General features: G+C 39.2%; 1 protein-coding gene across 5 annotated transcripts in view; it reads right to left on the bottom strand.

The window, feature by feature from the left end:
• syt1a (synaptotagmin Ia) overlaps nt 1–22,976 on the bottom strand; it is a 186,926-nt gene that overhangs the window by 16,040 nt on the left and 147,910 nt on the right. For 4 of the 5 annotated variants that reach the window (XM_079655406.1, XM_079655405.1, XM_079655403.1 and 1 more), the window contains 5 exons: nt 14,552–14,724; nt 11,331–11,456; nt 4,951–5,118; nt 3,519–3,686; nt 27–144 (listed from right to left, as the gene is read on the bottom strand). In XM_079655406.1, coding sequence (XP_079511532.1) covers nt 27–144; nt 3,519–3,686; nt 4,951–5,118; nt 11,331–11,456; nt 14,552–14,724 — 753 coding nt within the window. The remainder of the gene's footprint in view (nt 1–26; nt 145–3,518; nt 3,687–4,950; nt 5,119–11,330; nt 11,457–14,551; nt 14,725–22,976) is intronic. The other variant, XM_079655407.1, reaches the window with a different exon arrangement.

Raw genomic sequence — 22,976 nt, 5'->3', positions numbered from 1 at the left:
ACACAGGCTATGGTAATTGTTCTCACCTGACAAGCCTCCCACATCCATTTTCTTCAGGTTTTTGGCCTCCAGGACGACCACAGTCAACTTGCCAGCAGTGGGGACGTACCGCAGAGAGAAGCAGATATCTCCCAGCTTCTCTTGCTGTTGGACAGGCAGAGGAGAGGACTGTTGTTTACACAGGAAGTACTGACTCCACATTTACTGCATCACTGAGAGGCGAGGTGAGATAGAAATAGCTCCTAAATTCCCATCAAAAGCACGTTAGAAATTGTTCAGTGAACCAAACCTGAAGCTCTGTTCAACAAGCTGGATGTGCCGATATTAACGTGAATCAGAAGGATCACTTTTAATGAGCTGATAGTGTGTTTTAAAAAAAAGTAAAGATATTAACGGTTAAACCAGAGTACATTGACAGTGGGTTGTAGAGTTGTTTACATACATTACAGTGTTTACTTGTATAAGGGTGCACATATGCATATCATTCACATAAGATAGATGTTTTTGTAGTTACTATAAGTGCATACATTTCTATGCAGATGTTGAAAGATCAACACACATCTTTTGGTGGTTAGTGTAAAACTGCTAGAAACACACATTTTCATTCGAGGATATAATAAGTCTGCAATACAAATGAAAAAGATGAAGAGAAAACAATTTAGTTTGGAGGCAAATATGCATACACAACATTTCTCTATATTTGAAATGGTGTGCAGGATAAACTGTAAACAAGGTTATCTATAATCATTTGAGCCAGATGTCCGCTGTCTTATTGAATAAATGGAAAAATAATTAAAACAATCGAGACAAATAACAAAAACAACAAACACACTATTACTCCTATTGCCATTTAAAAAAATGAGTAAATCATTTTAGCAGGTTGATAATATCAAATGATTCATTTGATGGCAACCTCAAAAAAATAATGTAAAATACCTTTAGGACAGGAACAATTTACGATTTACTGTATATCACGATACAAATAAAACACAACACACTACATTATATGTACTCTCTTGTTATAATATAATGTAAACAACACTAGACTCTAATAATGCATCTTATATATGGATTTTATTTATTATACATTCATGTTTTCTTATAACTCTTATCTGTGGTATACAGTATGAATGGCAATCAGTGGACTGCAATCAGTCTTTGAATGAAGATGCATTAACAATCAAGACATTCATCATTATGCACCAATATCAATCCAAAAGGAAGAAAAGGCAAAGTGTTATACATTTAGGTTACGCCATACTCACATCAAAACCTTTAAGAACTGTACAAAAATACACAGTATGTCAAATGCAATGCTTCAAGTCACACTGCGGCTCTGAGTCATAGTCGCAGCCGATCAATTGTACGAGAAGTCCCTGCATGTTTTCAATCTTCTCCTGTGGATTTGGTTTCTCGCTTTGCTTTGAATGCTTTCTAATATCGGCTCTCACTTTTCTTTGCCGCTCATTATCTTTGCTGGAAAAACTGCAATCACTTCACTTGTTCAAACAAACTACCATCACAAACACAGCCTCATTATCACAGGCTGAACAGAGAGCCATTCAGATTCTCACCATCTCTCTTATCAACACGACGAGCACACACAACTCTCTCTCAGGTAACACATGTGGTCACTTTCATTGGAAATGATAAATCAGAGTCAAATTGGACTTGATTATCACACTTTGTTTTATTCCAGGAGTCTTTTATCGAGTTCCAATCATGCACAATGAGTGTGCTGATAATGGTTGCAGAGAGTGTGGTTTTTAACATTATAGACCCCCCTAAATATTGTAGTAGTTGCACAACAAAAACCAATAAATAAATGCATTAGCTTTTAATCAACACTGATTCATGCTCCACTGGAGGCCAGCGAGAGAGGTCGTGGCCAATGATTGATTACAGCTTTTTAATGTTTACAATGAACTGTAAAAGGCCAACTGCTGCCTTTTCAAATCAAAGGGCTTTTCTAAAGCTTTTTACTTCATATTTGACCTTAAAGATAAAGAGAATTGTGACACCTTGGTGTATTAAATCTCCACTGAGCTCACTGTTAAGAGATTTAAACCTGAAAGAACTTCTCTTTCTTTGTGCGTTTGGACTGATATGCTTTCTCAATGCTTTATTTTCTTTGTATATATTTAAAGAAAAACCTTCGACTCCCGAATGACATGTTTCACATATTCAAGGGGTTGTGAACAGCTCAGTAGGAGAGTGATTTCTCTCCTCAGACTGTTTTCTTTGAATATTTAAATATAAAAAGAGGCCCGATGAGGTAAGAGTATCCAGTCTTTCACAGAAAAGAAGAAAAAGAAGAGCAGAGGTATGTATGTCTGTTAAAAGGTATGACCTTATATAGCAACAACGTCAGCAGTTTATTAAATCCAATCTAAGTCTCTCCTCATTTCTTGTCACTTCTATTCTCTTAACTTTTGAATAAAGCAATAAAATGCCCATTCATACATGTATGATGTTTTTTTCCCCATATCCCATTAATAATATGTTCTCACCCCTCAGCACTTCGGCCTTACCGTTCAGTTGAAAACACGTTGGTTCCTGCACAGCTGGGATTTAGGTTTTATACAAAGCCGGTTTTTACCAACACACCCTGGCTGCACAAACACAAAAGTAAAAATGACGAGTTGTGATTTTAAAGTGAGGCTATTAGTTGTGAAGTTTTCTTTTTAACTATTGGAAATAAAGTGCTTTTAAATTGAGTCATCAACAGCTAGCGCTGCCGAGACAAAAGAGTTCTTTTGACCGAGGCAGGTTAATTAACAGATTTTTACAATGTGGCATAAAAGCTAGAGGAGAGATGGATTTTTCATCACTTGTATGCAGTCATAATTACTGTTCGGAGCCACATTGTGATAAGATTTATTAATGTAACAATGAAAGCTTCAATGTTTTTGAAGGTGGAAGGCAGCATTTTGTTCTGCTTCTCCTCTCCACTTAGCTTTACCACGGCAAAGCATCACTCCTGTGTGTCAAGCCGTGAGTAGAATCATCAGGTGCAGCTGTACAATCGACGAAAGAAGTATACTGATGCCCTTCAACTCAAACAACACCAGCAGCCATTCGACACCGCTATAATTAACCTTTAAATTTAACCACCGTAATGCTAAAAAATAGGTTTCCCTGGCAACATGTGCTATATGCCATGACATTTACCATGAAAATTGAATCTCCTGAACTGCTGCCTGGAAAGTCACACTTCTATTAATTGAAGGGGAAGTGTGGACATCTGATTAAGTGACATTTCAAGGAGAGATGGAGTACTTCAGGCATCACATTTGTTGTTCGAGCATAATTGGCTTGCTCAACAAAGCAAAAGTAATCATTGGGATATCACTAATGCAAGCACCAATAATAAAAATGTTTTAATAATGAAGCAGCTGCTGCCAAATCTGAGCCTTGACAAAGAGACAGGTGTCACAAAATGATTTCAAACCTACTCATTTTCCATTTCTTTGGTGTTGATTGAACTTTTGGCATGTGTCAGCCCAGAGAAGTCTTACCTCTTCCTTCTCAGCACTCATCAGATCCCGCCATTCCTCTGTTACGTGGCTGAAGTCCACTTTGTTCATGGGCACCTTGATGTCGCCGATGGCATCGTGTTTAGAGAAGCGGTCGAAGTCGTACACCGTCATTATTAGTGTTTTTCCACCGAGCTCCACATAGGGAACCTAAAGATGATAACAACAGAAACTGATCAAAATGGGCATTTACAGTGTCATGTTTGTAAAGGAGCGCTAATCGTTGAAAAGTTGGATTAAAGAGGCGCTCTGAGAATAGAACAATAAAACATTAAACACGACAATATGATGATGAAATGATGATTGACTAAATAAGAAGTGCTTTTAGGTAACAATTCCTGTAATTCAACGTCAACTTTTTAAGTTAGCAGGCTAGGCTAACATATCAAGTTCTAGCAACCAGTTACGAGGACATAGAAAACAGTACATGTATATCCATAATTTGTTTCTTTAACCTCGGCCATTATTTATTTATAACTCAACAAATCAAAAAATAATCCTGACGTACCAGGAACACATGTGGGATGTAATGCAATCCATTCTCAATACTCTAATATTTGTAAAGCTTATAATGTCCATTTTTTGTTGACAGTAGGAGAAGCCTTGATTTGTTGCATTGTTATTTAGGACATGATAATATCATAAGTTCTGTTGTATACAGACTTCAAATAAACATTCAATTCCATACATTTAGTCCAACACAGAATTAAATGCCAATCAGAGTCAGGTGTGTGTGGGTGGATGGTGACATTTTAGCTGTTTCCAAACCAATTACTACTCCTCCAGCCCCCCCACCGAAAGGCCACCGTTATCAGGCTTGCAACCTGGGTTGGCTAACACACAGGTGGGAACTTTTGATCCATGATTTTTCTTCAATTTTGGGACGAAAGGTATTAAATGGAAATGACTTGATACGACACAAGAATAGAAAGTGCGGGAGAGATAAGACTCCCTGTTTTTCTCCGCCACACATTCGGAATCAAGCATTATGAAAAATATGTACAAAAATAAGCCTTGTATTGAGATGGATATCAAATCACAATATGCTTAACCTAACACCAAACACCTGCGCTCTTCACCGTTGACTGAATAACAAAACTTTTTCCACAGCTGAGCGACAGCCATGCATCTATTATGGCCGAGGCAGGGCCAGGGTGTAGCGGTGCATCTGCCTGTGTTAATCCCAATCACACTGAGCCTCAGCGTGTGTGTGTGTGTGCAACTGTGTGTGTGAGAGATATTCTGTCAGGAGCGTGTTAATGTGCCAGCTGGTTACTGTCTCCACACCTTCCCAGCAGTCACGGCTGCATGCAAATCAGATTGTCAGTGGAACCAAAAGATATCCAGCTACAACAAAGTGACTTGAAATGAGCAAAGCTTTTCGAGCATCAGGGAGAAGCAAGTGAAGATGTACCTTGAAGATGAACTGCTCATTGAAGGTAGGGTTGAGGGTCTTCCTGTGGACTTTGGTCTCAAACTTCTTCTTCTTGTCCGGTAGCAGGTAGACCTTTACGTATGGGTCAGATGTTCCACCCATGTCCATAGCAGGCAGCTCGGCAGCCTGGATGATACCCACCATGAGCTAAAAGTGAAACACAAAGGGTGAAAAAAGTGAGCGACGGCATGTCAGATTGTCAACTAATCCAAATGTCTGTAACAAATCCTTCATCTCACCAACATCCTTACAGATATATGTTTAAAACTAAAGTCTATCTCTTATTTAGGGCCGTACAATATATAGTGATCGCATCTGCAATGTTAGTCAAAATAATCGCAGTTATCAAATCGTTCAGCCCTACTTTTAAATCTTAACACCTTAAGGGCCATTGTCTTGTCTTCTGATATCACTCAATTACTTTTAATGGTGGCTTAAAGATGATTTAGTGTCATTTTCTCGAGGATATAGCAGCAATTTTAAAGGTTATGTGTGCAAGTGCTGACAGCGGCTGTAGAGTGTGTAAAGGTCAGGATGTGTCAGAGCAGGAATGAGAGGACTGTTTCTCTTCACATAGGGCGGATAATTGATAACCACAGTGGGGGGGCCGGGGGGCTGATTGACCTGCCAGTCAGAGTCTCTACTCAGACGCCTCTCAGGAGAACAGCTAGTCAGTCAATCAACTCGCTATCAGGCAGCCATCAAGCAGCAATCTGGAGGCCGACCAGGGCAGAGAGACACCGGTAACTGCGTGCTGCTACCAGTGAAAACATACTATATGAAAGAAGTAGGAAACAATGACATATGGCACCAGTTGGTTATTGCAATAAGGCAAATAACCAACTATTTGAGGGTGAGTCTATTTTACTGACATAAACTATAGATTGATGGTTTTCTTTTTTCTTACAGAACAATGTTAGGATTTTGAAATGCTTCAGACATTCTCAGAAGCAGAGCTGCTCCTAAAGACAACTTTTACATTTTCAGTGTGTGGAGTTTTTTTGTCAAGCATCATTCAAAAGAAAACGTTTTTGGAGGTATTTGCAGGTTAAAAAACAATGAATCAAGTGCAGGCCAGAGGCCTGTACTACGAAGCCGGATTTTCGTTTAGCGAGGTAACTTCAAGGTAAACTCTGGGTTTCCGGTCCTACGACGCTGATTCTCTTCTTACCAGGGTAGATCTTCATGGTAATGTATGCTGATTGCTGAACGGCAAACCAGGGGGGTATACTACGAAGCAGGATTTTCGTAAGCAAGATAACTTCTTGGATTTCCGGTACTACAAAGCTGGTTCACTTTTTAGCGGACTAGATCTCCATGGTGACTTATCTTGGAACCTAGTCTGTGCTCCGAGTTGACCGAGTTGATAACCAGCGTCGTAGGACGGGTTAGCAGGATTGCGTTTGTTTTGGGTTAGTTAAGCCAGAGAAACATCCAGGGTATGTTGAACTGGATTCGTAGTACAGGCCTCAGCATTCAAGTCCATTCTTAACCTGGGAAAGAGTCTACTCTTATGACAGAAAAGTTCCCAACTCAAGTAATGCAGGCTCCTGCCGATAAAGGTGAACGTACATAGAGTTGCGATTGGTTTGATTTTGCCAGTGTCATACTGGGCCATTAGGTTAGAAAGCTAAGCTATTAAGCTAACCTCTGGATCTCGTATCAATATTTAGACCGTTGTTGTTCCTTTTTCTTAAATGTTTCTATTTAATTCACCGTTCTAGCTTTGCTTCTTGCTTTGTGTTGGTGTTTGAGCTTTAAGAACTCTGGTATTTTGCTTTCACGCAATAATGTTGAATTGGACAAATTAGATTATTTCTGCCATCAGAGCAGCTTTTCCCCAGACAATTTATTTGTTGACATAACTAAAACCCACATTGACTAAATGGACCTTATGTGACCCTTTTCTTCATCTCTGTCTTTAAGTAAGGAAACCAACACAAGCTAGACAGTTTTATCAAAATCAGGGGCCCGGCACAGGTTAATTATAGTCTTATTTTACAGTATAAAGTACCACAGATCTGCATTAGATGTTGGTGTGATTCCAGTAGGGAAAGGTCTTCATGAGATGCAGGCGAGTTTCTGTAAATGTACCACATATACACACACACACACACTTACATGGTATTCACACACAGGCACCACACAATAGTGAACACGACACGAGAATATCATGGAAAGGATGGAGTTTCATTGATTCATTAATGATCCCCAGGTTAAGCACAACATTTTCTGCAAATACTGAAATGAGACTGTCAAGATTTCAATGGATCCCTTTGACATAAAAATAACCTAAATAAATGTACATCTGCATGTAGCTTATCAGGAACTCTTACATGCCTCAAAGGGTAAACACAATTAAACTGTACAATCATGTTAGCTGTCGTTTACCTGAACCTAACCGTCACCATTTTCTTTTAGGGCTGTTAAGTGGCTCTAGCATTTTAAGTGTAGCAATTAATCCTCACAGGCTGTCCTTTTGATTTTAAGCCATCCATCAGCAACAGTCACATTATCTTTACTGGCAGAGGCACTGGTGCTTCAGAAGACAGATAAAAGCAGGACGTGGTTGGAAATGTTGATTTCTAGTTAGCCACTTCAGCTGATTGTGTCCAACTCAACTCAAATCCCATTTACCTCAAAACACCTTTGCACCCAAGCCAAACCAAGCAGAGACTACATATAAAATGTTTCATAACCCAAATATTTGTTTGTCTAATGTCATTCACTTAGTCATCCTGATTCTCTCAAAAATGTAGTTAAGTGAAGGAAGTGACTTTGGAAAGCCCCCTTCAATTACAATAACTGAGTAATATGGTGTTACATGGTCATTTTCCAGCTGTTGCCATCTATTTAAACTCTTACATTTCTTGTATGTGAGGTCAACACTTTGAAGACAGAGCTTTTATTGTCAACTAAATGATCGATTATTTTTCCTCAATTAATCATTTAAACCATAGTGAAGCTCCGGAGCCATTTTTTTCAGTAGTATTTTCAGTAAGTGAAGCGTTCCCTGGCCTCTAAATAGTGTCACCTATAAAAAAAAATACAATCTTGTCCATGTCAACCCCATATTTAAAAAAAATCATCACATCTGAGAAGCTGCTTACTCCTTTGCATTTCTTCTTTTCCAATAAAGGATAATATAATGCAACAGAATTCTCACAAATTCACACAGTTCTATACCATCGTCTGCTGAATTCTCTACAGAGGACATTACATTTAGGAAACATGTCTAAATGAATGATACATCTTTTTGTTATTCTAAAATAGCAATGTTTAAAAACAGCTAACATACCAGTGGTTCTTCTCACTTCCCAGCACTATAGTTACTAGTCAAATAACCAACTGATTAAACTTTTATTATTAACTCCTCACTATTGAACATCTTTGCTTTGAGAGTAAAACTAAAATAAATACCTGTTGCTGTGTGTTTGCACATCTGTGTGTGGGATTCAGTTTAACTCAGAGAGTATTAGTGTGTGTGTGTGTGTGTGTGTGTGTGTGTATGTATGTATGTATGTATGTATGTATGTATGTATGTATGTATGTATGTATGTATGTATGTATGTATGTATGTATGTATGTATGTGTGTGTGTGTGTGTGTGTGTGTGTGTGTGTGTGTGTGTGTGTGTGTGTGTGTGTGTGTGTGTGTGTGTGTGTGTGTGTGTGTGTGTGTGTGTGTGTGTGTGTGTGTGTGTGTGTGTGTGTGTGAGCAGCACGCTGACGAGAATGGGTTTAGGATGGTAATTCAGCTTATCGCAGACTGCTTGTCCCAAATGCATCATGGCTCTGCTGTGACCGCTTCACACACACTTCCAAAGAAGACTAATAGTTATTGACCTGACTCATATTTACCGAACAAGCATTGGTTTTCTTTTCTAAAATAAACTGTCTAAGGGGAACATCTGAAATAAATGATGTTTTGAAACTAATTTCTTCTTACTAATGACTGATTTCAAATACTCTGAGTGGACACAATGCAATAGCTCTGGTTTTGACCTGAAAAAGAGCAATGACTATGGTAATGATGTTGAAAGTAGGAATGACATTATAATTCTCCGCCTGCTGTGCTGAGGGGGCTCTTTGTGCTTCATTTGCTGTGTATTTGACTGATGTAGCCGCATCGCTGCTCCCCGAGTGATTTGGATCTTTTACAAAACCTTTTGTCTCATTAGTGTTTAAACCCGGAGTCATCAACACCAGGGGAAGCAGCCATTTGTGGTGGTTAACAGATAGAAACAAAGCTGAGACTCTTTGCCATGAGGACCTGACATTAATCTGCATGTCTCTGCCTCAGTCTCTGTTAAAACACACACCAGTGTTTGCCACTTATTTATTGGCAGGCTGGAACATTTAACTACTGAGTTTTCAGGCTACAAAGGGCAAGTCCCTTAAGCAATTCCTAGGATTTATTAGGGCTTAGGGCAGATGCTTAACTAATTTGTTTATGTAGATCATTGGGGACAGTTTTAATTTAATTTCACCAAATGTCACATAGTTTCTGGGGATCCAAAATCACCTTTACATAACATGCTCCTTGGATTTCCCCCTTACAGTTGACATCATATTTCTTAAGAATACGCTGGATACAAAGCTGCAATAAGAAGATGCACACTATCATTTCACATCCCCATCCAAAGACAGAAGATTTATAGTTGACAATCCTGAAAAACCCTGCATATCACATTACATGACGATAATGTTTGACTTTTATCTTTTAGTTATTTAGTTAAAAACATTTAGTTTTATGTACACTGCATTTGCACGACAGATAAGGTGTCCTTTAAATTAGGGAATGTTTCTGATAACGGTACAATTACTATTACGGAGAAAAGATATTTCGAGGGTAAAGAAAATGTATCAAGATTTGGTTTGTAATGGGATTCAAACTGAAATCTCAAATATGATGGTTAAACATTTATCAGCCCGACTTCAGAAAGTGCATAGTACATAATGCACTGGCACTGAATTCCTATGATAAATTGGCATCACTTTGAGTGTATCCTTCTCTAAATATATGAACACTTTCGCCTTTAAACGAGTCATACTGTACAACACATTTCATATCAAGAATACTCTGGCTTTAAATCTTGTCCTGTAATCATCAAATATGACAATCATTACTCGGGACACTGGTTCAAACACATTTTCCTCTAAAAAAATTATGGAAACACTGGAAAGTACCATTTTAGTGTTAAGCTGTGATTTAATATCGTCCCTGGCTAAATGTTCTGCCTCAGCTACCACGTCTACAGAAAATGTTAAAAAAACTTCATCCATGCAATAAATCAATCACTTATTTTCTATAGTGTTAGCATTGATAGTGTGGGCATCAAAGCCTGGGGATTAAAAACATATATATATGTCCTGAAGGCCTGGTTCTGTCAGTGTAAACGGGTCAGATTAACAGCTGCCTGAATGGGTTTTAGGTTGGGTTTTAGGTCTTCTTTAACTTCAGAGGCAGTCGGAGCAGCACGCGCACGACTGCTCCCAGGTCACTGCCACTAAAGGTGAGAACTGTCATCCATTCATTACACTTTAGCTCCACAGTGGAGCTTATTTCAGTTTAATCAAGAGCTATCGCTGCCTCCCACCAAATGACAGATCCCTTTGTAAAATGTAATTCTGTCCACATGACATATTATAAAATGACTCGATACTTCCCCAAAAGAAATGGTTGACTGAACACTAATGGTGCTGAATGTTATTAGCTTCATTATGACTCTACAATCTGTGCTTTGATGAGTATTGCGCAGGTTAAGTGCTAAAAATGTTGATATCTGAAGGGCACACAAACTGCATGAGGACATTTTTGTACCGATCAAAGTTTTTGCCAGTGTGTATAGTTACTGTCTAATCTCTGGCTGTCAGTTGTGTTTATAATAGCATGGTGAGGGACAGCGCCGTGTTCACGCACCGTGTCTATTATCTGTCACACAACATCTGGCGCCAGGAAGTTGATGTGCTGCCTCATTCGGCTTTTTTAAAACTCAGCCGCTGGAAGAATTAAGCAGATGGGTATCAGCAGGGGCTGTTTTCAATCATGTAGAAAGCAAAGAACAAACCAAACCAGAGGCAAGCTAAATCCCAATAGTGTGCTATATCTTTTACAAAGCTCAGTAGCAAACGCACAAAGTCGACCACCATGAAATCCCTGTGAGATTGCTCTCAAGCTTCAGTGTGTGAACAGTGTTTACAGCAGAAGGAGAATGTTGTGCAAAACCTGGGTTGGGTCCTGTTTAATCTTTGGAGAGATGAAAGTTGGACCCGGTGAGAAGTTTGGAATGACGATACTTACGAAGGAGGACTTTTCAACAACGACAAACACAGAGAGATTTGGAGAACAGAGCCTTACCGTATTCTCGGTGAAATTGTAATCCAGGGAGTATTGTAATTTGCCCAGTTTCTGGTCCTCCTTGGGCTCTTCCTCTATCTCCGTTTCAGTCAGCCCTGTCTCTGCATCCTCCTCATCCTTCAAGGCCTGAAGGAGACACCCACCAAGAGTCAGTGTCGCCTGTTTGTCGCTGGCGCTAGCACCTAGCCAGCCGTTCCTGCCCAGGTCCTGCCAGCGGACCTACTCCTGTAAAAGCTGCCACTTGTTTTATGATGTGTAAGGGGGAGAACAGGGGAGGGGAAGCAAGCACTAAAACATCATAGCAGTTAACACCAGGACATGCTCTGTGATGCACTAAAGCCCCTCGACTGGTCCCCTGGTGATGCTCTTCTATTAATCTTTGGGTGTGTCTGTCTAAAGGGAGGAAGATTTCACCAGAGAAGAAGAAGGAGAGGAGGGTAGAGAGAGGACAGAAAGAAGGAGAGAAAATACTTCTGGAAAAGTTTCATGTTATTTCAGGCAGATCAAGTCTCCGGCATATCAACTGGGAAGAGTCTGCAGTGGGAAGTGAAGTTTCCCTTTTGCAGTGGTGGAAAGTGATTAAGTTAATGTAATCAAGTACTGTACTTATTTACATTTTTTATGTTACTTGTTCTTAGATTTTATATATTATTAATATAAAAACAAATTGTCTGATGAAATATGATATGGTACAGTAGATTAAGTTACCTGGAAGAATAAAAAGTCCTCCTTAGCTAGCTGCATAATTAAAATGATATCAACAAATACAATCCAGTAATATGATACACTTCATACTATACCAAAAATGGCAATTCATTTGAGTGAGTAGTGTAGTTTTGGTAATAATATGTTGATGCTAATACTCATGTTTTGAGTGATATACTTTTGCTTGTTGAATATTTGTGGTATTATTACTTTTAACTAAGTAAAGGATGTGAGTACTTATTCCACCACTGCCCTTTGGCTAGCTTGGCACTGAGGTAAGGGTAGCAGTTGGTGGGGGGTGAAGGAGGGGTGGAGGTGGAGGACTTTGTTTTAAGACCAACATGCGATTGAAGAGGCAAAAACTAGCTCTCAAGGTCATTCATTCAGCATCAAAAGTTGCCTTCCAAGATGTCTCTTACTGTTAGGCATGCAGAGCATTCTCTGAACAAACCAGTGCTCTCATGAGATTCCCCATTCCCATAACTCTGGTTACACCCTCAAGACATTCAGTCGCATTGTCATCATAACCCATGAAGCTTTAAAGTTATCCCCTATGCCGATGGTAGCTAGAAGCATCATGCCAGCAGTGGGGGGTAGGTGCTCCTATTAGTTTGTCAAGTAGCTCATGTGAAAGCAAAAGGCTGAACAACACTGATTGCGTCTGATTTTTTCCACTGCGCCACTTTGGTCTCTGCCTTTTGTTCAAAAATCAGAAATTTCGTATTTTTAAGCACACGTAAAAAAAGGAAGCAGGGTAAAATGATAGAGGAAATGAAATCCCCTGATTTATCAAACAGGTAATTTTCATGATTATGAGGTTAATCCAATTTGTACGCATCTGTTCTCCAGGATATCTATGATCATTTTCACCCGGGTTGACAGATGTGAATGCAAATCCTACTGCACGTCAAAAGCTTCCTTTTGATCGCCAGTTTCAAAAGAACATTTACTTGTCGTGCCTCTCAATCATTCTACGTTAGCTCGACGCCACTCGTTTGATATGTAAATTAAAGATTCAAAAGGCAGCAGACTTTAGTTTGGCACAAAATCAGCATGGTTCAACCTTGTCAATGCATTGCACCCAGTGTTTCTTTCATTCATATATATGTGCATATGCAGGTTGTACACACATATATACAGTAGATATACATGTACTGAATGCATAGTTACATATATTTGGTTCTATGGGAGTAAGTTGTTGTCAAGAGGCTATAAAAAGAAAACATCAGAGCAGCAGGCTTAAGAAGATCCAACAGCAATTGGGAACCTACCGCCAGTGACCATCCCGAACAGTCATCAGACACAACACAGATAAGGAGGACATAGAAGGAAGAAACACAAATTAAAACAACCACACACAGGAGTTAACACACCAGAGTCTGGGCCCACCAGGAGAAATGACCGCTTGCCTCGGAAGTGGCAGATTCACCATTCTCAGAGATGAGATATTCATTTTGATTAATGACTACTTGAAAATTGAAAAAAAATAGTTTTAAGGCAGCCAGAATATTGGAAATTAAGGGTCAATCGTTTCCTCTAGAAAGTAAAGTGCTGTACCGCGGCAATCTGGCTGACTTTGCTGTAAAATGAATAAAGTGTTTAGCTTTTAACATCTTATTTATACTTTCTTACCATATCATAAAGTATGAAAACAGTGTCACTGTTTTGTGTCTACATTTGGATCCAGCTCTCAAAGCAGAGGTGTTGCAGCAAATTAAACACTCTTTGTACATGATTCCACCGAGGACGGGGGTATAATGATTCTCCGCTGGCGCAATTAGTGTGCTGACTCCATTTGAAGTGTCAGGGTTTCACTGCTTTCCGTTCGGTTCAGTTAAAAGGTAGAGCTTAATTACATTGCCTCCTATTTGTTTATGTCATTTCTCAGGGTGGATACCACTTCATTACACGGCAAATGTTACTCACACTCTTCAACATGTGAGCAGGTCCTCATATGACAAAAAGAAACACTCACAGGAACACAAATTTAGGAGAAAAAAAGAGAGTTTGGAAATTGCCAGTTAAATGGCTTCCATTAACTCTCATGTAGTTGGAATGCATTATTGTTATATATGTTATATGTTATATATATATTATTATAAAATGTTAAAATAACTATTTCTGTATGTATTTCTTTGGCAACAACTACCAAATATGTCATACAAAATACATACAGCAGTGTAGTTTCATTAAATAATAAGGATGTTTTCGACCATTAGTTTCATACTTTTGTTGAAAACATAACCTAAAGTGTGTTGATGGAGTTACTGCAAATGTGATCAATAACATCTGTCATGATACAGCATTACAAAACATTTAAAAGAGTATTTAGACCAGAGCCAAAAATGTAATAAAACTAAACATTATTGGCCATAGTTGAGAAAAATAATCCTTAACTTTAGCGTAAAGTAATGCACAGAGGATCCATTAAAAAATAAACGTTTTGGCCGTAAGCTTGTATTATCTAAGAAGAAATATGTTTCGGAATTTGAAGGAACAAAAGTTCAAAGCCTTACCTCGGTTTTGGCTCCATCTTGGACATCCATCATGTTGATGGCATTCTTGCCCTTGTCTTTGCCCTTCTTTTTGTTTTTCTTCTTCAAAATCCATTTTTTGCAGACGCAGAAGCAGCATGCCAACACCAGAATGATAGCCACAAAGGCAATGGAGACAACGGCCCATGATGGCACTGTGGAAAGAGCAGACAGGAAAACGTTTGGATTAAACTTCTGGGAGAAATAAAACATCGCAGAGAAGAAACAACTTTTCTCTAAACTGGGTCAAAGCACAATTTGAAGGAATTATTCTAGCAACTGACTGAAGTGAGATGAAGGCAGGAAAATGTGTGTGATTGCAGGGTTGGCACACACTGGATCAGCACCTAAGCTCCTCGGACTCCTAACGATCGGACCTGAGTCGCAGGACAACACCCGACTGAACAGCTTCAGCCAATTTAGTGGAAGTAACAGATGTTGGCATTTTCCACTTGCCATTTAAACAAAAGATTCTCCGACGGCTGACACTTTCACGGCAATCACCGGCAACACAGAAGTGAGAGTGAAGAAAATTGCACAGGGTGGGCTTTAGAGGCATTAACAGTGAAAGAACCATGACAGGTCAATGATGCAGGAAAATCAAACAGATTCACAGGGTTTGACACACATTGTTCACATGCTCCCTGCTCCTACATTACCTTTAAAAATCTGTATGAAAGGGCTCTTTTGTGTGGGATTCAAGGCTTAGAATTTCTTACAGATAGACTGCAGTTTTAAACAAAATCCTTTTCTCAGAGGTGGAGCTGCTCATCCTAAAAAGAAAAGCCCAATTTCGCCGGTTAAATTGCAGTCAAGCAGAATGAATAGTGAAAGGGTCTCTTTCATTTAAAATGTGGTGATCTCTCAATCCATTTCTTAGTGATAATGCCTTTGTCAAAACATTTCTTTTGAAACCTCCAGAGAACTGAGCCGGCCGGACCAATCACTAGTCACACAGCTTGTCAGGTGTTATTACCTTTCGGCTACATTTTGGATTTTGAATCACCTAAAATAACTAGATGTCTTCTTTGACTTTGGACCATGCCACTTTGCTGTGAAGTGTTTACCCCAAAGGCCAGCTGTTTGTTGATGGTGTTTTCAGTTGCTTGGGGGAAGGTAGTCTTTGAGCTATAATTCACATTTCACCTGAAGAGTAACCGCCCTATACTCTAACTTCATATCCAGTAATCTTCACTGCAATAACTTCACACGTCAATATTCCAAAAACATCTGAAAACGACTCTAATAATTAGAAATGTATAACTCTTAATCGTTTTCCTTACAATGCATCTTACATTGTTATGTTAATTGTAACTTTCTATCAAATTCCGTTTATGCAAGTACTATATGACAATGTATCAATCAGTTCTTGCTAAAATCACAATTTCTTTCTAACATTTGAATATATTTATTTGAGGAAACTAAATTCTGGTCGTCTGAAGAGCTGCGATGCTGTAAAGATGCTGGTTTTAAGAACTTAAAAGAAGCATATAAGTCGTATAGTTGCAATCGAAATTATTCAATTGAATAATTTTGAGACTGCACTAGTCATTAAGAGTTGCATTTGCTGTTGCATTTGGATAAAAAACCCTGTAATATTAGTTTCACTATGTGAACAGTTCTTTTGTAATTTGTTTACTGCAAACAGCTAAGACATTGTATATCTTTCCAATAAACCTAATGTGGAATGGGGGTTGAATAATTGCAATTGCAACTGTACAGTATCTCCCTCCACCATATGTTGTCGCTGCACTGTGTCGACCTGACTTGAGAAATGGACACAACCAGCCATCATCTGTGTCACCTGCCACATGTCAGATACTTGTCTCTACAACTCGGGGATGTCTGCTGCCATCCCAGCACACCTTCTCAGCCACAGACAGCCGACACACACACTTACACACTAACACAGCGATGGGAGAAGTTGGTTGCTTTAAGTAGCGAGTAGAGAGACAACATAAAGTCCAGATGGAAAATAACGAGACCTCGCAACAGACTTCTCCCTTCAGCAGTCATAATCGTTGCTCTGTCATTCTACTCAGCAGACACCAAACACCTGGCAGCAGATCCCCCATTTTAATAGAGAGGAATAACAAACAAATGAGCCAATTTTATGAGCATTATTTATTTGTTTCATCCCTGATTTCTCTTCTGAAAAGCAAAGGGAATACTTCTGAATGAGGCAATTTGGACAATATTGAAAATATGCAATTACGAAGAAACAAATATAAAGTATATATTTTCTTCCATAGAAAATGTCCTTTCAGGGAAAAACCTAATAGTGGTCATAAATCCAACCAAGCAACTGATGAGTCTAGCCAAGTTATTTGAAGACCTTTATCTGAAAACCCCCCAAAAAGACCCATCAAAACAGAAAAGTATATTTCATTCTATCTCTCTGGGGTTTTTGTTCGCCAGCATTCATCTGTGGTTTCTTCGCCAAGGTCCGAGGTTAGAGAGAGAGAGGGGAGAGAAATCGATGCTCTGTTGACAAAATCAATAAGCACTCTCCTCCAAGGAAAAACAGTGAGTGATGCTCTAAAATAACTTCAGGATCTACAGCTTCTGCCTTGCCCCGGAGCCCTGTGCTGATGGAGGTGACACTGGATGGGACTCGTTTACAATGAGCCATCCAAAACTGACAGTTTCCTTTTAAAACTTGAAAGTATTCTGCAGATAAACTGTGGGTCAAGGAGAGTTTTCTGGGCTTATATCTCAGAAACATAAAAAGAGACTGGATCGCTATCTTGTGAAAAGACTATCAAAGTTAAAGATTGAAACTTAGATTTCAATTTTCCTTCTACTTTTTAATAACGATATGACCATTTAGAAGTAACCATAACGTATGGCTGTATTAACAGTTAACAGAACATGTATTGATGCTTTACGGATCAGTTCATTGTTGATCTCCAATTCAAATTAAGTACCACCAAATGTATTAAACGGCAGACTACGAAGATTTTAAAAACCTTTATAGGTGACTTATTCACATTTATAAGTGCAGACTCAATGCATTACAGTAGAAGGGACGAAACACAATACTTTTCCCGAAAGATTATAAATCAAAATATCAGTAAAATTGATTTATACAGTCAGGCAAACACCAATTTTGGTCTGTGTAATTGTTTGTAGCTGATCTAGATAGCTTATTTAAATTATTTATCGTCTAATTAAGTTAACAAAGTAAGAACCATTTCAGAGCATTTAACACTGAGTTGATAAAGAAGTTGTGGCATATTTCCAGGTTGCTTTTTGTTTTGTTTTTGAATCCTGCATTATTCAAAATGGATCACTGAAGACCTCTGAATGGGAGCATTCGGTGAGGGTACTGTGGCACATTCCAGCAATTGAAAAACTACTTTCACCTTCCACATACAAATGCAAACACAGTATGGTAAGGAGACAGTCTTTTAAATGGAAGTGTTGGAAAAGTGACATGTTTGTATTTCAAGCCAAAGCATTAAGCAAAAGCTGAAGGAACTAAGATGTTCCACCCAAATAGACGTTTTTATGACAGAAATCCCACAGGTACCTCTCTATTCCATGAACCCAAAATGCTTATGTCACTCTATACTAACTCTTGCATTTCATCAAAGCTCACGACGTCTGATGGAATTTCATTTAGCCAGTTACAGTGCAAATCGATGCATGAACCCAGCCCTTATCTTATTCATCAAGCGTGCGTCTTCGAGTGAAAGGCCCTTCTGTGTTCCTTGATTAAAGAAACCCGAGTCCCAGAAAGCAATAAAAGCATCCTCTAATTAACTACATTGTGTGAGTGTCTTTTCTCTTTTTCTCTGTCTAGAGACAGGGAAGTTAAAAAAGTGAAAGAGAGAGCGAGAGGGATTATGGGTAGCACGCAAACTGCACTTCAACTCTGAGCGCTAATCTCTTGTTCCGCAGAGCTACATGGCGTGGTAAATGGAGTTCCTCTAATGGGTGGGTTGCGCATGATGAAACCCACGTTGGCTGTTCCTCAAGGATGACATCGCTTTTCCGCGCTGTCATTGAAACTGAATGGTGTCGGAGCACTAAACAATAAGAAACCTTCAAAGTACAGTGAGTCACATTCGTTGCACTATACTTTCTACAACTTTGCCTTTTGGCTTTTCACAGTGTTTGCTTCTACTTTGGGTCCAAGGATAGAGGGAACTATATCCTGTTATTAAAGTCAATTTGTGATTCTGGACTTTGCCATTGACAATGATTAATTTGTCAAACTAATAATGTCATAAATATTGCTTCAAGTCTTATTAGGTTTTCTCCCCTTACTCAACTCTGTATTTATAGAGGATTTCTGTTGCACATCTCCTCCTCTAGATAATAAATAGCACTTTACATTTGACAGAAAGCTTTTATGAACTAGATGGAGGTTGATGGATGAATTCAAAGAGTGTGTACACTGTAAGTGGGTGTAATATTGCATCTTGGTTATATCCACTTCCTGCAGCCCACACTAATCCAATGTGACAGGACCCTGTTGGTCAATTAACCTTGACATTATATCTTGTTATGCTTATGAGAGCCTCACTGTCCGTGCCCTTTCCCCGCTGTGGCTGACTTAAGAGAACCGTATGACAGCAGCTTGGAGCAACTGGTTACATAAAAACTGATGATAATAATACTGTATTTAAAAAAAAAAGTCCAGTGTGCAAGTTTCTCCTTTTATACCAAAAAAAAGCCCGATCCATTATTCTGAATATTACTAGAAAATGAAAACCCACTTACTGAAAATCCTATGAGTGAAGTGGCACTACATTAACAGTACATATGTGGATTAACAACAATAGATCCGATAATAACACGAGATGGAAGAGAGCACTGATTGTAATTTCCAGGCACAGACAAAAAGTGCAGTTTAATGTGGGGCCTGAAGAAGAATGGACGGCTCTTTTTATAGCTTCTGAGCAACGGCATATTCAGAGTGAGTGAATGATTTAATTTGACACCTTTAGTTCAGCTAATCTGGCTATATTGTGGAGTTTTTAGTACATGACATGTAGGCATCACCTTCGGGGAACGCAATGTTGGGAGATAATTAGATTACATTAGGTATTCTTTATTGATCCCACATTGTTTTGTTACAGCAGCAGAACCTAAATCCAGCCCCACGTCTGAGGCACCTTCTTTTACAAGAGCTTTTCTTTCTCAATGTATTTTATTACTCAGAGACCCTGTTTATTAGCCACAAGAAATGGAAATATTTCAACAAACATGAAATGGATTACCCAAAAGGAATTGTAGAGACACTCGTATAGTAAAACTACTGGATAAATTGCCATTTGAATGTGTAGAAATATTTTCAAAAGGGGGCAGACATTTGAGCTTTCCATAAGGATGGCTGTTGTCCAATAGCTAGATATCATTTAAGCGCTAAAAGAACTTGGTTAAACAAAAGGAAGACAAACTGGTCATATTTTACTATTTTTAAATATTCACGGATGGAAAACTATGGCAAATTGCATAAAAGTTAATCATGTTTATACAAGCTCCAGCACAAGGAGTCAGTATACATATCTGACTTTACAATTTACTTTTGATTCGGAAAAGCTGAACAACTCTCTGAGAAGATAGTCGACCTATGACTGCACTCGGAGGGAAGGGGCTGCTAGTTGACCAGCCCCTCATGGTGTCTCCTTGCAGGCAAACTTTTGCACGGCGAGGGCAGAGAGTGGACAGCCAGTCGTGTCGCCAGAGCAGCAGGCAGGAAGAGACCACTGCTTATCCTCCACCGTAATCCTTTTTAATAAACTCTGCTGTCTGCTGACTGTGAGCCGCCACAAAGTCAAACAAGTTGTGACACATTCAGGCTCTGACGTATATTTCTGTCTTTTTCCTTTGCGTCATGTTACACTACAACTTTTTTTGGTAAACCCACTTTTTGTATTTGGAGCTGCAACCATCAGCCTTTTGACACTCCTGTTAGTCAGCAGTAAGAGAGTAAGACATTTTCAGTCTGTCCCAAAAGAGTTTCCGTCCTAAAATGTTGTCCCAGAGTGCACAAGATAACACTTTCTTGTATATGTCATGTTGTGGGACACAGAAAAAAACGAAAAACAAAGGAATTCAAATCAAATGGATAACTAAACATTTTACTTTTTACAATGCAAGATTCAAGTTCTCTTATCTTAAATTATGCATACTATGACCACCAGAGGGGAAACATGATTTCAATGTTATCTACACTGAACAAAAATATAAATGCAACACTTTTGTTTTTGCTCCCATTTTTCATGAGATAAACTCAAAGATCTAAAAATAATTCTATATACACAAAATAACAATTTCTCTCAAATATTGTTCACAAATCTGGGGTCTGGGGGGGTCCGAAAACCCTAGGGTTAAACCCTAACCCTAACCCTAACCCTAACATGTCACCCATCTCCTTCGCATAGAGTTGATCAGGTTGTTGATTGTGGCCTGTGGAATGTTGGTCCACTCCTCTTCAATGGCTGTGCGAAGTTGCTGGATATTGGCAGGAACTGGAACACGCTGTCGTATACGCCGATCCAGAGCATCCCAAACATGCTCAATGGGTGACATGTTAGGGTTAAGGTTTAACCCTAGGGTTTTCGGACCCCCCCAGACCCCCCAAATAAAGCAAAACTGCACGTTTCAGAGTGGCCTTTTATTGTGGCCAGCCTAAGGCACACCTGTGCAATAACCATGCTGTCTAATCAGCATCTTGATATGCCACACCTGTGAGGTGGGATGGATTATCTCGGCAAAGGAGAAGTGCTCACTATCACAGATTTTTTCAGATTTGTGAAAAATATTTGAGAGAAATGGTTATTTTGTGTATATAGAAAATGTTTTAGATCTTTGAGTTCATCGCATGAAAAATGGGAGCAAAAACAAAAGTGTTGCATTTATATTTTTGTTCAGTGTATTTACAGCTTCTTTAATGTTTCATTACCTTTGGCTGCCTGAGACCACAAAGCCCCTGAAAAAAGAAACTCCAATATTTATTTCCCTTAAATGTCAATGCTTGTGTGTGTTATTTGCAGTAATGGCTGGTGGAGCCAGCAGTCATGGATCAAACAGCTTCTGTGCTCAGAGGTTAATTGTTATCGGGAAGTAAAGCCTTGGGTGTTTAGAAAACTTACTAAGAAATTCAATACGCTGGTTCCCTCAGAGGCAAGCTCTCCGCTCAAAGAGACGAAACCAAATGGTTTGGTGTGATTACACAGTCGGACCTAGGTGTGTGTGTGTGTGTGTGTGTGTGTGTGTGTGTGTGTGTGTGTGTGTGTGTGTGTGTGTGTGTGTGTGTGTGTGTGCTCATGTTCCTATGGACTTGGATGGCTTTATCATTCACAAATTGATTAGACAACTCCGACATTTTGCAGACGGAATGATTGTTTTTAAGCAACACAATCATATTACAATTATTATGTTTGAATCTGGTTCCCATAGTGGGTGCATTATCTCTTTTTCTGTCGGAGCTATTTTATTTAGTGACTTTCTTATTTGAACATAATACAGGTTTTTACTTTGGTCGAAAAGAAAATAAGCAATTTGAAAAGGTAGCTCAAGCTCGATGAACTTATGATGGCCGTCTTTCATTATTTTCAGACATTTCATAGACAATTCATATCAATGAACAGATTAATTGAGAAATTCTTAACAGAAAAGTGAATAATTGTTATTTGCAGACCTGCAGCTCATCGAATAGGATATTTAAACCCTAGCAAAAAAACTATTTTCATGAGCTCACCAAACTTTATCTTTGGGACTGTTTATAGCGAAAAACGAAAGAAGGCAGACAGTTAGAGCGGGAAGGCTGAGATAAAGTCTGCTGGTTTTCTGACGAAGGCCGAGGCTATATCCCCGGCTCAGAGATATGTCCTGCAGATCCTGATGGACAGAAATTCAGGAAAAACTAAGTCTAGTCAGAGAGGTTTTTGCGTCCAACCTCAAAGCCTGCAGGGCTTAAACTGGGTTATAAGCCCAGAAGAAAACCTCCAGCAGGAGCATCGGCTGAGCATGCAGCGTCTCCTCTTTCATATTCCTCGTTAAATCTGCTGCCTGACTTTCTCCAGACAGTATCGATATTCCACGGAGTAAACAAGTCTTTGGGCATTCATTATTAACTTGGCACCACTGGGGAGCAAACACTGCCTCTGACCGAGTGGATGAGGTGAGTAAACAGTAATTTAGGAGCCTGTGTAACAAACAGATATTCTTTGGGGTGCTCTCGGATGACTTTTCAGCCTAGGGTACACAAAAGAAGACCGCATTATGTTTTTCTTCTCCAGATTGCAATGTCAATACTTCAGATGATTTGAAAAGGGATGTCAGGCCTTGCTAGATATGGTGGGAGTAGGAAAACATCTGCAATAGAGAGGTAAAGGACACGTCAACCTTAGAAGCCCTGTATCTGAATCACAATACCAAACATTGTTGATCT

This window comes from Notothenia rossii (genome assembly GCF_949606895.1).
Source record: "Notothenia rossii genome assembly, chromosome: 10".
Taxonomy (NCBI): Eukaryota; Metazoa; Chordata; class Actinopteri; order Perciformes; family Nototheniidae; genus Notothenia; species Notothenia rossii.
This window is presented reverse-complemented; position numbering and strand designations above follow the sequence as displayed.